The sequence below is a fragment of the Bison bison genome, unplaced genomic scaffold (genome assembly GCF_000754665.1).
Source record: "Bison bison bison isolate TAMUID 2011002044 unplaced genomic scaffold, Bison_UMD1.0 scf7180017864271, whole genome shotgun sequence".
NCBI lineage: Eukaryota > Metazoa > Chordata > Mammalia > Artiodactyla > Bovidae > Bison > Bison bison.
The window spans coordinates 2,693,582-2,709,730 of NW_011494843.1; the positions used below are offsets into that span (position 1 = coordinate 2,693,582).

Genomic DNA, 16,149 nt, shown 5'->3' on the forward strand with positions numbered 1-16,149 from the left:
CCAGTCTTTTATGCCAGAGGATGACAGAAAGCTGACTAGGTGGTTGAACTAAAGGAAGAAGATACAGGTGCATTGAGTGGAGGGAACAGGAAAACTGGCAGGAGGAGAACTGGAAAGGGTTGTCCTGATGGGGATCAAGGTAGACGGCTCATAAAGGCAGCAGGAAATCCAAGGTGATCAAGTATTTTCTAGTGGCTTCAGTTTTCTGCCTCACAGAGGAAACAGCAGGGAAAAACACGTAGCTAGATGAACTCTGGTATGGAACCTGGGTCAGTTTCCAATAAACCAGGCTTCAAGATGTTCAGACCCACCATCCAGGTTCTGATTCAAGGCTAGGGAAACTCCTTGTATAAATTTAGCTTTTAATAACTGCTTTAAAGCATCAGCTTTTAGTTTTTATGCTTTGTAAGTACAAAGTACATGCTTTGTAACTATATAAATGATAGTTATATAGTTGGAAACACAAAGAGCTGATTTCCCAGTAGGAAATAAGCAAGTTGATAAATTAGATCATTGAGTCAAACAAACACTAGGACTCTACCTGTAATTCTAGTCCCCAGAAATGTTTTGGCTCTAAGCCAGAACTTTGGTGAATCTCAAGGGGCCTATTTAAAAGACCACAGCTAGAGACTTCCTGGGAATGGCTTCACATTACCAAAAGGATTCTGAAAGATCAGAAAGCAAACTATTTTAGAAAGTTTATTAAAGATTAAATGAGTTAACATATATCAACTGCTTAGGGACAAGGCCTGGCACACTATAAACAATCAATAAATGTTAGTTACTACTATTAATATTACTTCACTATTACTTTCTTGAATTTCAGAAATACAATTTTCATTAACAAGAATAGTAAAAAGAACAGAAGGGCAAAATGTCAGAGGAAGGAACTGTTTTAATCTTAGCAATTTTTAACTTTTATTTTGTTTTTTTTTTTCTTAGCAATTTTTTAGATGAAAATTGTGAGGATCAATGAGATTACATGAAATACCCAAGCTCACACAGCTAGTGTCTAGATGGAAATTTATGTCATGACTCTGTATCTTGACACAATTCATTTCACTGGGTGTTGTGAGGTTGAAACAAATGTTTTTAGGTTCACTGAGTGTCACAGACTCATTCAGTGAATTCACTTCTTAAGATTAATTGAGCTTTTTCTTGATATGGAACATTATGGTAGGCATGATGCCAGGAGAGGCAAGAATAGAGGGGTTTGAATGGAAGGAAAAGATAAAATCTCAGTTGTAGAGAACTTTCTTCTTCCATTGTTAGATGAGCCAAAAAAAAATTATATTGTATTTGTTAAAGTGATTATGGCTATCTGGCTTACATCTTGGATGGTTCAGACAGGGAATCAGACAGTTATGTTACTACATGTATGTGGGACTTTTCCAATCCATATGAAGTTTAGAAGAATCACAATATTTCAGTTAGAAAAGTCTTGTGGCTGTTTCATGTGTGTGATTAGACGAAGAGCTGAGGAAATAAAGGAGGATACTATTCCATTTAATTGCAGAGTATAAATCTGATAATGCTTTGAAATGTAAATGCATATAATCTACATTTATGCATTTTATATTTTGAATATATATAATATAAATACAAAAGACAATTTGAAGAACAAATCCTATTAATAAACTAATGAATCTTTAAAATATGTTGTCAAATTTGTCTACATATATGTTTTATATACGGAGAAGGCAATGGCATCCCACTCCAGTACTCTTGCCTGGAAAACCCCATGGATGGAGGAGCCTGGAAGGCTGCAGTCCATGGGGTCGCTGAGGGTCGGACACGACTGAGGGACTTCACTTTCACTTTTCACTTTCATGCATTGGAGAAGGAAATGGCAACCCACTCCAGTGTTCTTGCCTGGAGAATGCCAGGGATGGGGGAGCCTGGTGGGCTGCCATCTATGGGGTCGCACAGAGTCGGACACAACTGAAGTGACTTAGCAGTAGCAGTATGTTTTATATAAATACAGACTATCATGGATTATAATAAAATATATCCAATTTTGAGGAAATTGCAACTTAACTGTATGGTTTATTAAGTACAAATGAAGTTAAAAAGAAAACAATCTACAAAAGAAAAGACACTCAGAAAATTTTATGCTTCAAGAATACATAATTCATTGATTTCTGATTTTAACTGATTTGAAGTATAAAGGATCATTTTACTATAGCAACATTATTTCCAGAAGGTATCCTTCCTTATTTTAATTCCAGTTAGCATCTGTGCCACAAAATGTTTTTAAATTGCTCCTTTGCATGATTTAGACATGAAAAGACAGAGGGTTAATGAACATAATATTTGCAATTCTAACAAAAATAGAGCTTTGCAATTATAGCTTATCAATTTACTGTAAAACATACTCAGTTTCTGGATTTCATCCTCTTGTTCCTTTCCGAATTTATCTTTGATTTCCTTCTGGTAAATGTTTTGTTAAGTGGCTAAATTATGGATGTTTATGCCATAGACATTTTCCAGAGGGTGCTGTAATTCTCCATGAATTTCATTGTATTCTTATTATTCAAAGCTTTATATTTAAAAACTAGTTTCTGAGAAGGTTTGGCCACAAAATTGGTGGGATTATCCAATAAGAAGGACAGCATGACTCTTCTTAGAATCCAAAGGAGAAATGGGATTAGAAATTTGTTATATGATTTCAAGTTGATTTAAACTCCCCTTCAAGGGACAAAGATTTAAAACGCCAGTACACATATATCTTATGTATTAGATATACATTGCTTTTGTTCTTAGTTACTCAGTCGTATTTGACTCTTTGTGACCCCATGGTCTGTAGCCTGCCAGACACCTCTGTCCAGGGGGATTCTCCAAGCAAGAATACTGGAGTGGGTTGCCACGTCCTCCTGCAGGGTATCTTCCCAACCCAGAGATCAAACCCAGGTCTCCCACATTGCAGGCAGATTCTTTACATTAATATAGTGTACTTTTGAATGTGTGTAACTCTTAGGATGAAGGAAAATGAAAATATACAGCAATCTTATTAGTGTTATTGGACTTCATGTTGTCTAATCCTGAAAGCCAGACATTAAGAGACAAAATAGTGGGTATCTTAGGTAATTACAATTATGTTTCACATTAACTACCTTGAATTATTTCCCATTGCAGAATTTTAATCTCATTAAATATTAAGATATATTTAGGGCTGAGTATGGGGGCTTCCCTGGTGGCTCATACTGTATAATCAACACTACACTGACTGTATGCCAAGTCATTTGAAAAATTTTTCTTTCTATCAAAAATCTGAACTACAGACCTTTAATTCTTAGAGAGCTCCAATGAAAATTTTACACTGCACTTTTTAAATATGAGAAAGTTTGATGTCTCGGTGGCTTTTATTATAGTATTAAAAAATCTTGATAGACTAAAACATAAATAAGAACTTCTCTTCTGTCTTAAACGTACTCATGTGCTGCAGCTTGCATGTTTCATGAGTTCAGGCTCAAAAAAAGACAAGGCAAAATAGAAAAGACTAAACTGAAGACTTTGTCTATTATTTGTATAGAAATTCTGGCATGACTGATAATACATAGTAATCCTGAAGATATTTACTTATTTATCTGCTTTGATTTTAGAATGCCTGTTTCTTCTTATCAAATATGTTGAATGCATATTTCTAACAAATGAATTCCCTATTTGAAAGCAGTTTCCCAACAACCTACACTGTATGTCTTTTACCTTACCACAAAAGAAACTGAAAAATCAACCTTTCAGTTTCAGGCAGTACTTGTAGCCAGGTTGGTTTCTGTTTTTGTAGAGAGCTTGCTGTTAAAAGAGGAGATATTGGGAATGGATTTTATTATGTGTTTGAAGTCAGCTTTTCCCCCGTCTCTCTTCCTCCATTATCTGCTCTAGGTAATTTCGGACATGTCTACTTCCCGGGCAGAAACTTAGTTACAAATCCCTATTACATTGTTTACATTGCTTGGCACAATATTTTGTACATTGTCGACACTGAATACATATTTTCCAAATCGATAAGTAGAAAATGTGATAAACAGGTTGCTATCAGTAAAATTTGCTTCAGTAGAATCAGCATGGTATAATGGAAGAAGCTCAAATAAATGATTTAGCTTCTGTCAACAATAGATACCTTTCAGGGTGGTTGTGTGCTAAAAATGACATACTATGGGTACCTAATTGATGCTATTTTCACTTTATTCAAATTATGGAAGTTAGAGCCAGCTCAATGAACTTAATTTGTCTTTATTGCTTTTCATGTTTTACTTAGTATACAAAACATTTTTTTGATTTTCAAAAAGTATTTACTCAATCTTTAATTAGGTATCTGTGCTGAACTATATCGGAGAAGGCAATGGCACCCCACTCCAGTACTTTGCCTGGAAAATCCCATGGATGGAGGAGCCTGGTAGGCTGCAGTCCATGGGGTCACTAAGAGTCAGACACGACTGAGCGACTTCACTTTCACTTTTCACTTTCATGCTTTGGAGAAGGAAATGGCAACCCACTCCAGTACTCTTGCCTGGAGAATTCCAGGGACAGGGGAGCCTGGTGGCTGCCGTCTGTGGGATCACACAGAGTCGGACATGACTGAAGTGACTTAGCAGCAGCAGCAGCAGCTGAACTATATAGATTATGAACAAAGCAAATGGATAAAGATATGCAGTGAAATTCTGGCATATAAAACCATACACATTTAAAAAATTAGTTTTGGTTGTCTTCTAACCTAACAGTATTATAAAAAATGTTTTTCAAATATATTTTATCATTCTCAAAACACTAAGCATTACATAATACTGAACCATTCACCACCTACCCCCCTGCCCACCTTTCCCCAATCCTCTCTGATGTTTTGATTTTCAACCACCAAAAGAGATCAACTATAGAAAATGGTAACACATTTAGCCTTGTTGGGAATGCTTTAGTGAAATTTCCAAATACTTTTTTTTTTAAGGGTCCCATACTTCATGCAGATGGTGACTGCAGCCATGAAATTAAAAGACACTTACTCTTTGGAAGAAAAGTTATGACCAACCTAGACAGCATATTAAAAAGCAGAGACATTACTTTGCCAATAAAGGTCTATCTAGTCAAGGCTATGGTTTTTTCAGTAGTCATGTATGGATGTGAGAGTTGGACTATAAAGAAAGCCAAGCACCGAAGAATTGATGCCTTTGAACTGTGGTGTTGGAGAAGACTCTTGAGAGTCCCTTGGACTGCAAGGAGATCCAAACAGTCCATCCTAAAGGAGATCAGTCCTGGGTGTTCATTGGAAGGACTGATGTTGAAGCTGAAACTCCAATACTTTGGCCACCTGATGGCGAAGAGCTGACTCATTTGAAAAGACCCTGATACTGGTAAAGATTGAAGGCGAGAGGAGAAGGGGACGACAGAGGATGAGATGGTTGGATTGCATCACCGATTCAATGGATATGAGTTTGAGTAAACTCTGGGAGTTGGTGATGGACAGGGAGGCCTGGGGTGCTGCAGTCCCTGGGGTCGCAAAGAGTCGGACACAACTGAGCGACTGAACTGACTGACTGACTTCATTTTAACCATAACAAAAATGTCTCCTCTGTACTTTTTGTGGCCTTTTTTGGGAAGAAATTATAAAGAATTCAGAGAAATAAACATACCCTAACCCATTCTTAGTGACTTATGATAATAATTATGAATGTGAACAGTTTGGAATAAAGCCAATTAGTTGCTTCCATGAAAGAAATTTCCCTAAGTGTATTTTGTGGAAATAGCTAATTGATGTTGCTGGTCAAGATGGTTGTATGGTTAAGTATGTTGAGAAATGTAAGATTTTTCAGGTTCTTAATATGCTGAGAACATTGTGAAATTCTGAAACAAAGGATAGACTCTGAAGTGGCTCTGAAACTTGAAGAGTAAGGAACTCTTAAAAAAAAATATTTTAAAAGATTCCATTGGGAAACAGTATTCTAAATTGAATAGTACTTTTTGAATTTTGTTTCTTTCTTTTAAAAGATGTTTCTCTTTCTTCCTGAACAGCAAAGCTGTTGGTTATGACTTCTTGCTTCCTACAATGTGCCTGGATCCGGAGGCTTTCCCCTTGATGATCTGGAAAACTAGACCAAAGACTCCAAGTAAGAAATAAGTCTCTCTTATGAGTAAAAGGCATGAGATTTAGTGCATGGAATTCATGACAATAATATGGCGTCTCGAAAGAACTTTGTTTGAGGTTGTTGAATAAGTAAACTTTGAGTAAGATAATACTATTAGCATGACCTACTGGTCATTAAAGAGGTATCAAACTTCCCCTCAGACAAGGAAGGTTTGATTCAGTGATTGTATATAGATATAGCACTGTATATCTGTATACAACTGACCCAGGCATTCATGGACATTTATTTCATTTAGACTTTTGGGAAATCGAAACTTTCTTTTTCCATTCTGAACTTTGAAAGCTGTAACTCATCATCCTATCCTAGCCCCCATTCCCACTCCAAGCCATGTCCATGTTTGAATTCTCCAACTCAGTGAGAAACTATAAAGTCTGAGGGTTTTCTTTCTTCGTGCTTGGGCTCTCTCTCCTCTCTCATTGTACTCCACACTCACCCATCTGGCATAAGGGTCTCACCTCTGCTCCTGAAGACAGATGCCAGTCTAGCCCATGGGTATTCTTCCCCTGGAGAAGGAAATGGCAACCCACTCCAGTATTGTTGCCTGAGAATTCATAAACAGAGGAGCCTGGCGGGCTACAGTCCACAGGGTTGTAAAGAGCTGGACATGACTGAGAGACTAACATTTTCACTCTCATTTTTATTCTTCCTTCTACTCATCCTCTTTTCTCCTCTCTGTTAAACCTGGAATAACTCCTGCTTCATCAAGATATCATATGCTGTGACCCAATAGCTTACCAATAACTAGTGAAACTTGACGTATATTTGTTGACAGTGGTTTTTCAACTTGTCTGTATGAATTGTAGGGACAAGGTGTTTCAAGATTAGAAAAAAGGGGATTATCTGATTTGTTTGAATTATCATCTCTTTGATTATTGTATATTGGTATCTCTGAGAGTTAGCCATAGACCAGGAATATACTTTGGATTATAAATTTCAAAGCTATTAAAATTTTGTAAAAGTAGAACCGGATATCATAAACTAATTATAAATCATTTAATTTCTCTGCTCCTGATGAAGTTAGGCTCTTGTCTTGGGAAGGTGAGAGGGCAGGTGAATGAAGAGGATAGGAATTGACTACTGTGATAGACTAGGATACAATATACAATATACTTACAAGTGGCCTACAACTGTGAGTCATGTTATCAAGTACATTTTTTTTTTTTGCAGTCTATTCATCTTTTGGACAGAATAACTATAATTAGTGGATTTTCTATACTTATATTTTAAATTGAAAAATGTATAATTAGGTTGACTTTTATAACTGGAAAGAATATTAGAAAAAAAGAAACTATGATGTTAAACCAACAAATCTGCCACTTCAAAAAATGGTCAAATATTGACAAGTTCACATGGTTCAGTTGAATAACATTTTTTATGGTCCATGCACTTTCCCTTTTTCTCTCTCACTCTTTTATAATTTGACTTTACACAAGATGAAGCTGTGAGGGGTCAGGTCCCTTGGCAGAGTGCTCTTTCCTCATGCTACACTGTCTTAAAGCAAAATGACTTACTAAACTTTAGCCAGTATTTGAAGCTAATGAATTATAGTATCTATTCTAGGAAAATGAATAGTAAATGACAGAATAATCATGTGAATATGTTTTAATTAACATCAATCCTTAATGCACACATTTTCATTTAACTCAAATAAGATGCTCATAATACAACAGCAGAATAAGAAGAGAGTTGTGGGTAAAAAGAGTTACAGAAGAAGAAAGAGAGAGCTCTTATATGATAAATTCTGGGCTTGGGGAGGTTTGGGAAAGGTACATCTTTTGCCATTTTATATATATTTTGCTACTTGCTACTGATTTAGATCAAACCCCAAACTGCCCTCACATTAAGGAGGAGCTCATTCATTGATTTTATTCTTTTCTTTTACCTTGATTTTCCAGGTTGTATGCTTTCATTAAAGTTTATAAATAAATTTGCTCCAGTGAGGATATATTCTAATGATCTTGAAGTGACAGATAACTCAATGTTATAAGTTCATTTTTATCCCAGTGTTCTTTAAACCAAGAGCTACAGTATCATTAAGAGATAAAAATATAATTTTCTCTCTTAACATCTGATGTTGGCAATGATTCCAGTTTAGAATTAGTCATTTTTATTTCCTTCAGAAAATATAATTGGCCACTTGTGCTTTTTAACTAGTATGAATGAAACTGTAAATACAGCAATTTATTTGATGAAGGTCTATGTACATTTTTCTTTTACTGAAAATGGACTTTGATTTTATTGTACTAGATACAAATGAGTTCTACAGCAAAAATAAAATGTTACATCCTTGAGACTCTTCTGTGGAGAGAATAGACAACCCAGGGGAAGCTCTTCTGACTTTGATTCCACTTTTAATTCTTTTTTACTTCTTGTGTTAAGAATTAATTTCTCTGTGCACTTTGCTGTTGCTGTATACTTCTCAGGGACTAGAAACACTTACTAAATCCTCATTTCCCCACATACAACTGTTCTAGAATTTCACAGCCAGGAACATATTCTAAACCTGCAACTAGATATCATCTTAATTTGCATTTCATTCTGTAGGATATCTATATCTGTATCTATCTATAGAATATTTTAATATCCATTTAAGTATATTTCTTTTCTCAGTTTAGAGAGAAAAATCTTTTGCCCTGCTCTGTCACAGATGAAGGCAAAGTCTCCAAACTTGTTCCATGCTATGGGATACTTCTCTATCCAGCCTGGCATTCTAATAGATCAGAGATCTGAGATGAGCTGGCTTCATTTTTTTACAGACTCTGACATTTGAAATAATTTGTTCAAAATTCAGTAGAGGAAAAGAACTAGCTATTTCCTTTGTTAAATAGCACCATGTACTAAATGTTAGGTGGTTACATTGTGAGTTTATTCATAGTTGTTTTCCATGGAAATTGATACAATTATTAAACAGTTGAATTTTTAAGTTAGGGGACCTCAGCTATAGTATAAACCACAGTTCATTTTACATATAATGAATGTGAGTTCTGTAGAAATGATATAAAATGCTTAACACCAAAGGGCTAGCTATGCAATTAAAAAATAGAGAACTTTGATAATTAAATGGTAAAGAAAATATTTAGCTTTTATGTGTCTCTTTTGTTTCAATGTCTTAACTCAAAAGGCCATCTACTGATTTGGTCTTTTTTTTTTTTTTTCATAACATAACACAGTTTTATATATATAATGTACATGTTGTATAATCACACAATATAGATACCAAGAGATGAACAGGTGGATACAAAAGTGTTCATATAACTCACTCTTATGTAATCTACTTCTGCCACTCAACAACATATCACTAACCTCTCTGTATACATAAATAAAAATCTGGCTTGAATGATGGCTCTTAAAAATCTATACAGTGTTTCACTAAAGAAATGCCTTGTCATAAGCTACTTAACCTTTTTCATATTAACTGGATAGTAAGGCTGTTTTCTGTTTGCTATTGTTATAACAGCACTCTGATAGCCATCCCTGTACAAGCAAGTTTGAAAATTGGTTGGTTTGGTCTTCTGTCTACATGAAACTGACATGGACCCTTCGGGTGGTATTTCTACCGTGACGTTGCCAGAGGCTGGAATAATTCATAGTATTTTCAGATAATTATCATTATTGAAAACTTAAGTTTTCATAATCTTGCTAGTTAGTTTAAAATATTTGTGAGAATACGATTCCAAGACAATTTATCTATATACAGTTTTTACTTTTCTGCAATTCTTTGACAGAGTTCAGTAAATAGAAGGTAGAGGATCACTGCTGAGCTGAGTTGAGTGGGGTCTTTCCATTTTGGTAACTATCTGAGCAGGGAAAGTAGAGAGAAATAACCATGTATTTTATACTATTAAAACAGTAACAAGATTATTGTTGAGAAATTAAATATGAACCAGTCCCTTCTCTCTCATCTAAAGTTACATCAGTACCGTATTTGGGTGCTTCATCCTTCTTACTTACACTTGATAACTATGCATAGATTCTTATACACATCAATTCTTCTTACATTCCCAAAGTAACACTATTCCTTTAAACAAATATGCAGAATACCTGCCAAGTGCCAGGTACTGAGAATATAGGACTCTACCAGGCTGAATTGCTTTCTGATCTGTCTCTCAACCCCAAAACAGTAAAGGCAAATAAGAAATGTAATAAAAACTTGTTTTCAGTGATTTAACTCAAGTCACTTATTTGTTTCAATATTGGCCTTGGAAAGCATTGCTTTGTATCTGTCTTACCTGAAGGATTTTATCACCAGGCTGTAGCAGGTTGGATGCTGGTCCATCAGGTTGAACCCTAGTAACAAAGATACCCTATAAGTCAGAAGTAACAGAGGTTAGGATTCTATTTTCAAGACCTAGACCTACTTAAAAACTTTTTTCATTTACATAGAAAACAGTGAAAACATTAAAAACAGTTTACATATAAGGTTCAAAGATTATTATGGTATTTTAAGCAATGCACCTCTAAGTCATTTAAGGAAAATGACATTCTTATTTGCATAAAAAGCTCATATTGTTTTTAAAGTGCACTTAATGATTTAGAAGTTAAATTCATGGCATATTCTTAATTTCTTCCTTAAATAATTTCATATATGATACTAAATCATCTTTTGTGTAACTTCTGAAGTTGTCTAAAGTTGTTCTTCACTGAAAATGTCTCCTGTTTGACAGGTTGTAAATTCAATATACCCTTTAAAAACCTACTAGAATTACATATAATTCTGGTTTATTTTAATGAATATTACTTCATAAGTTACTGAGAATTTTAAAGTAAAATGAACAAATTAAACATAAGAAAATTCCAACACAAATATTAAATACAAAGGTTGCATCTATATAGCTACAAAATTCCTAAATTGATTTAGTTTAAAAAAAAGTCAAATTACCAGTGATAAGAGAACAAACTGTATGACTTCAAAACCTTTATACCATGAAATTTTTGCACTTTCTTTTATGTCTCTGGATATGTTCCAGTGTCTCTGGGTTTATGATCTACAGGAACTTGAATAAAATTTATCCCCTGCTGTTGTGTGAAAATTGTATAAATTTTAATTATGTTAAATTGGTTCATAGTGCTTTTCAAGCGTACTGTGTCCTTCTGCTCTTCTGTCTGTTCATTCTGTTAATTTTTGAGAGTTTGATCTTGAAACTCCAACTAAAAATATTAATTTACTTTAAAAATATTGTAATATATAGTAGAACTATATGTAACTTTGCTCTGTATTTTCCAAGTTTTCTGTAAATGTTTTATCATATACTCATAATTTAAAAAATTAAAAAATTTAGACAGACTTTATCCAGTCAAGGGAAAAAAATCATTTTATTTATCATGTACACAAAGCAAACATTCATTGCATTTTACCATATACGAGGCCCTGATCACATGGACCACAGCCTTGTCTAACTCAATGAAACTATGAGCCATGATGTGTAGGGCCACCTAAAATGGATGGGTCATGGTTGAGAGTTCTGAAAAAACATGGTCCACTGGAAAAGGGAATGGCAAACCACTTCAGTATTCTTGCCTTGAGAATCCCATCAACAGTATGAAAAGGCAAAATGATAGGACACTGAAAGATGAACTCCCTAGGTCAGTAGGTGCCCAATATGTTTTCTGGAGAACTAACTCCAGAAAGACTGAAGAGGTGGAGCCAAAGCAAAAACAACACCCAGTTTTGGATGTGACTGGTGGTGAAAGTAAAGTCCAATGCTATAAAGAGCAATATTTCATAGGAACTTGGAATGTTAGATCCATGAATCAGGTAAATTGGAAGTGGTCAAACTGGAGATAGCCAAGACTGAACATGGACATTTTAGGAATAAGTGAACTAAAATGGACTAGAATGGGTGAATTTAACTCAGATGATCATTATATCTACTACTGTGGGCAAGAATACCTTAGAAGAAATGGAGTAACCATCATAGTCAACAAAAGAGTCTGAAATGCAGTACTTAGATGCAATTTCAAAAATGACAGAATGATCTGTGTTCATTTCCAAAGGAAACCATTCAATATCATGGTAATCCAAGTCTACGCCCCAACCAGGAATGCTGAAGAAACTGACATTGAATGGTTCTATGAAGACTTACAAGACCTTCTAGAACTAACACCCAAAGAGATGTCCTTTTCATTTTAGGGGACTGGAATGCAAAAGTAGGAAGTCAAGAAACACCTGGGGTAACAGGCAAATTTGGCCTTGGAGTACAGAATGAAGCAGGGAAAAGGCTAATAGAGTTCTGTGAAGAGAATGCACTGGTTATAGCAAACACCCGCTTCCAACAACACAAGAGAAGACTCTACACACGGACATCACCAGATGGTCGACACCAAAATCAGACTGATTATATTCTTTGCAGCCAAAGATGGAGAAGCGCTATTCAGTCAGCAAAAAAAAAGACCTGGAGCTGACTGTGGCTCATATCATGAACTCCTTATTGCCAAATTAAGACTGAAATTGAAGAAAGTATGGAAAACCACTAGACCATTCAGGTATGACCTTAATAAAATCCCTTATGATTATACAGTGGAAGTGACAAATAGATTCAAGGGATTAGATCTTATAGACAGAGTGCCTGAAGAACTATGGACAGAAGTTCATGACATTGTATAAGAGGCAGTGATGAACACCATCCCCAAGAAAAAGAAATGTAAAAAGGTGAAATGGTGTCTGAGGAGGCCTTACAAATACTGAGAAAAGAAAAGACACAAAAGGCAAAGGAAAAAAGGAAAGATATACCCATTTGAATGCACAGATCCAAAGAATAGCAAGGAGAGATAAGAAAGACTTCTTCAGTGATAAATGCAAAGAAATAGAGGAAAACAATATAATGGGAAAGACTAGAGATCTCTTCAAGAAAATTAGAGATACCAAGGGAACATTTAATGCAAAGATGGGCACAATAAAGGACAGAAATGGTATGAACCTAACATAAGCAGAAGATATTAAGAAGAGGTGGCAAGAATACACAGAAGAACTATACAAAGAAGATCTTCATGACCTGGATAACCACGATGGTGTGATCACTAACCTAGAACCAGACATCCTAGAATGTGAAGCAAGTGGGCCTTAGGAAGTATCACTGTGAACAAAGCTAGTGGAGGTGATGGAATTTCAGTTGAGCTATTTCAAATCTTAAAATATGATGCTGTGAAAGTGCTGCACTCAATATGCCAGCAAATTTGGAAAACTCAGCAATTCCTTTCATGGTAATCTGTGTAAGGTAGTGCTTCAGAAAGGAGTACATCAAGGGTGCATATTGTCACCCTGCTTATTTAACTTATATGCTGAGTACATCATGAGAAATGCCGGGCTGGATGAAGTACCAGCTGGAATCAAGATTGCTGGGAGAAATATCAATAACCTCAGACATGCAGAGGACACCACCCTTATGGCAGAAAGCGAAGAACTAAGGAGCCTCTTGATGAAAGTGAAAGAGAAGAGTGAAAAAGTTAGATTAAAACTCAACATTCAGAAAACTAAGATCATGTATCTGGTCCCATCACTAAACAGCAAATAGACAGAGAAACAATGGAAACAGTGAGACACTTTATTTTTGGGTCTCCAAAATCACTGCAGATGGTGACTGCAGCCATTAAATTAAAAGATTCTTGTTCCTTGGAAGAAAAGCTATTTCCAATCTAGACATATTAAAAAGCAGACACATTACTTTGCCAATAAAGGTCCGTAGCTTCTAGTCAAAGCTGTGGTTTTTCCAGTAGTCATATATGGATGTGAGAGTTGGACTATAAAGAAAGCTGAGCACTGAAGAATTGATGCTTTTGAACTACGGTGTTGGAGAAGACTCTTGAGAATCCCTTGGACTGCAAGGATATCCAACCAGTCCATCTTAAAGAAAATCAGTCCTGGATATTCACGGGAAGGACTGATGCTGAAGCTGATACTCCATATTTTGGCCACCTGATGTGAAGAACTGACTCACTCTAAAAGATCCTGATACTGGAAAAGATTGAAGGCTGGTGGATAAGGGGGCGATAAAATATGAGACGGTTGGATGGAATCACTGACTTGACAGATGTGAGTTTGAGTAAGCTCTGGGAGTTGATGATGGACAAGGAGCCTGGGGTGGTACAGTCCATCAGGTCTCTAAAAGCTGGACAGGACTGAGTGAATGAACTGAACTGAACTGAGGCCTGATTGCTGGTATTATAAAGGTACATTGAATATAATTTTTGGCCTCAGTGAGCACACTATATAGTAGAAGAAAAGTTAAGAAAACCAGTAAGTATAATGCAGTGTGACAGGTGTTAAATAGAGGGATAATAAATTATTTAAAAAGCTGAATTCAGCTTATCCTTAGTGTGTTGGGGCTTCTAATTATGATAGAAATATAATAGATTTAAATATTTAAAATATTGCATCCATATTAACCTTAAAGTTTGAAGCTTTCAAAAAGAGGAGCTATCTGGAAACTGATCATAAATGAAAATTAAAAGGTCCACACAGATAAGGAGAGGAAAGATATTCCACATAGAAGGGATGGCATATACACAAGTGCATGCCTTTTATTTATTTATTTTTTTGCATGCCTTTTATGTTAAGGAGGCTGCAAGTAGTTCTATTATGACTGCAGTGGTTGTGGAAGGGTTCAAGTTGGTTGGGTTGGGAGTATGAGAGAAGAGCCCATCAACCCCTCAAATTAAGTAGGTGCCAGGGGGCCTTTAATGGACATCCTTATCGGTTTGGGGAGCTACTGAAGGATTTGAAGTATGATGAGAAAATTTTAATTAATATCCTAAGAATAGCATTTGTCCTAAGAATGGACAAACAAAACGTGTATATTCAGTGGAATATTATTCGACAGTGGAAAGAAATGAAGGGCTGACATCAATGAACTTGAAAACAATGCTAAGTGAAATAAGCCATTCACAAAAGACCACATATTGTATGATTCCATTTATATGAAATGTCAAGAAGAGGCAGATGCACAGAAATAGAAAGCAGATTAGTGTTTGCTGGAGGCTGGGAAGCAGGGGGCTGAGGAGCGACTGTTAATGTGTACGGATTTTATTTAAGGTAATAAAAGGATTCTGAAATTAGATAGTGGTGATGATTGCACAACTCTGTGACTATACTTATAAATCACTTGACTGTACATTTCAAAAGGGTGAATTTTATGTTGTATGAATTGTATATCAATATTGCTCTTATTATTTTTAAATTACAAAAATAATTTTTATTAAAATAAGTATTAATAGAAGATAATATTATAATGGCTTTGCTTGTTATTCAGAAAATTATCTCTCTTGCTAATCTGTAGACTTAATGACTCACTTAAACCCATAACTTTGTGTATATGTGTGTATGTAAGTGGTTTAACAAGCAGGCCCTAATTAAAATATTTCCATGTTTTTACTTTAGCAATTCAGATCTTTATGAGACATTAAGGCTTTTGAGTGATTTTTATCTTCTGATTTTAACTCATTTTCTTTTCCATTCAAAGATGAAACTCTAGATAGGCATTACATTTTTAGAAAAGTGCATAACTTTAACCAGTAATTTGACTTCTAGAACTTAGGTTAAGGAAATAACTGGATAAGTATGCAACAAGGATTTACCAATATATTCATTATGATATTATTTGTAATAAAAAAATTAGAAACCACACCAAAATATATAACAATAGGAGATAGATTAAATAAATTATGGTAAATCTATTTAATAGAATGATATGTGGTCATTACAAATGAAGTCCTTAGGTGACAGATACAGAAGTATACTGGTGCTTAGCAAAAACAAGCAAGTTATAAAACATGTGTGGCATAATACTTTTTTCAGTGAAACATGTTTAAATGTATATGTTTGTGGAAAACTGTCTGGCAGGATATACTTCTAAACTTAGCAGTGGCTGTACTGGGTAATGAGACATCATATATATGTGTAAATATGTGTGTATATATATACATACATATTATGGATGTGTATATATGATGTTACATTACCTAGTACAACCACTGTTAATGTTTAGAGGTATACCCTTACATATATATATATAATATA

The 16,149-nt window shown here is 35.1% G+C and overlaps 1 protein-coding gene across 1 annotated transcript in view; it reads right to left on the bottom strand.

Moving 5' to 3' along the window:
* The window catches only part of LRRC7 (leucine rich repeat containing 7), a 386,330-nt gene that overhangs the window by 3,382 nt on the left and 366,799 nt on the right, over positions 1-16,149 (bottom strand). The window contains exon 24 of the mRNA XM_010848760.1: positions 10,367-10,441. Within this exon, the coding sequence (XP_010847062.1) occupies positions 10,367-10,441 (75 nt within the window). The remainder of the gene's footprint in view (positions 1-10,366; positions 10,442-16,149) is intronic.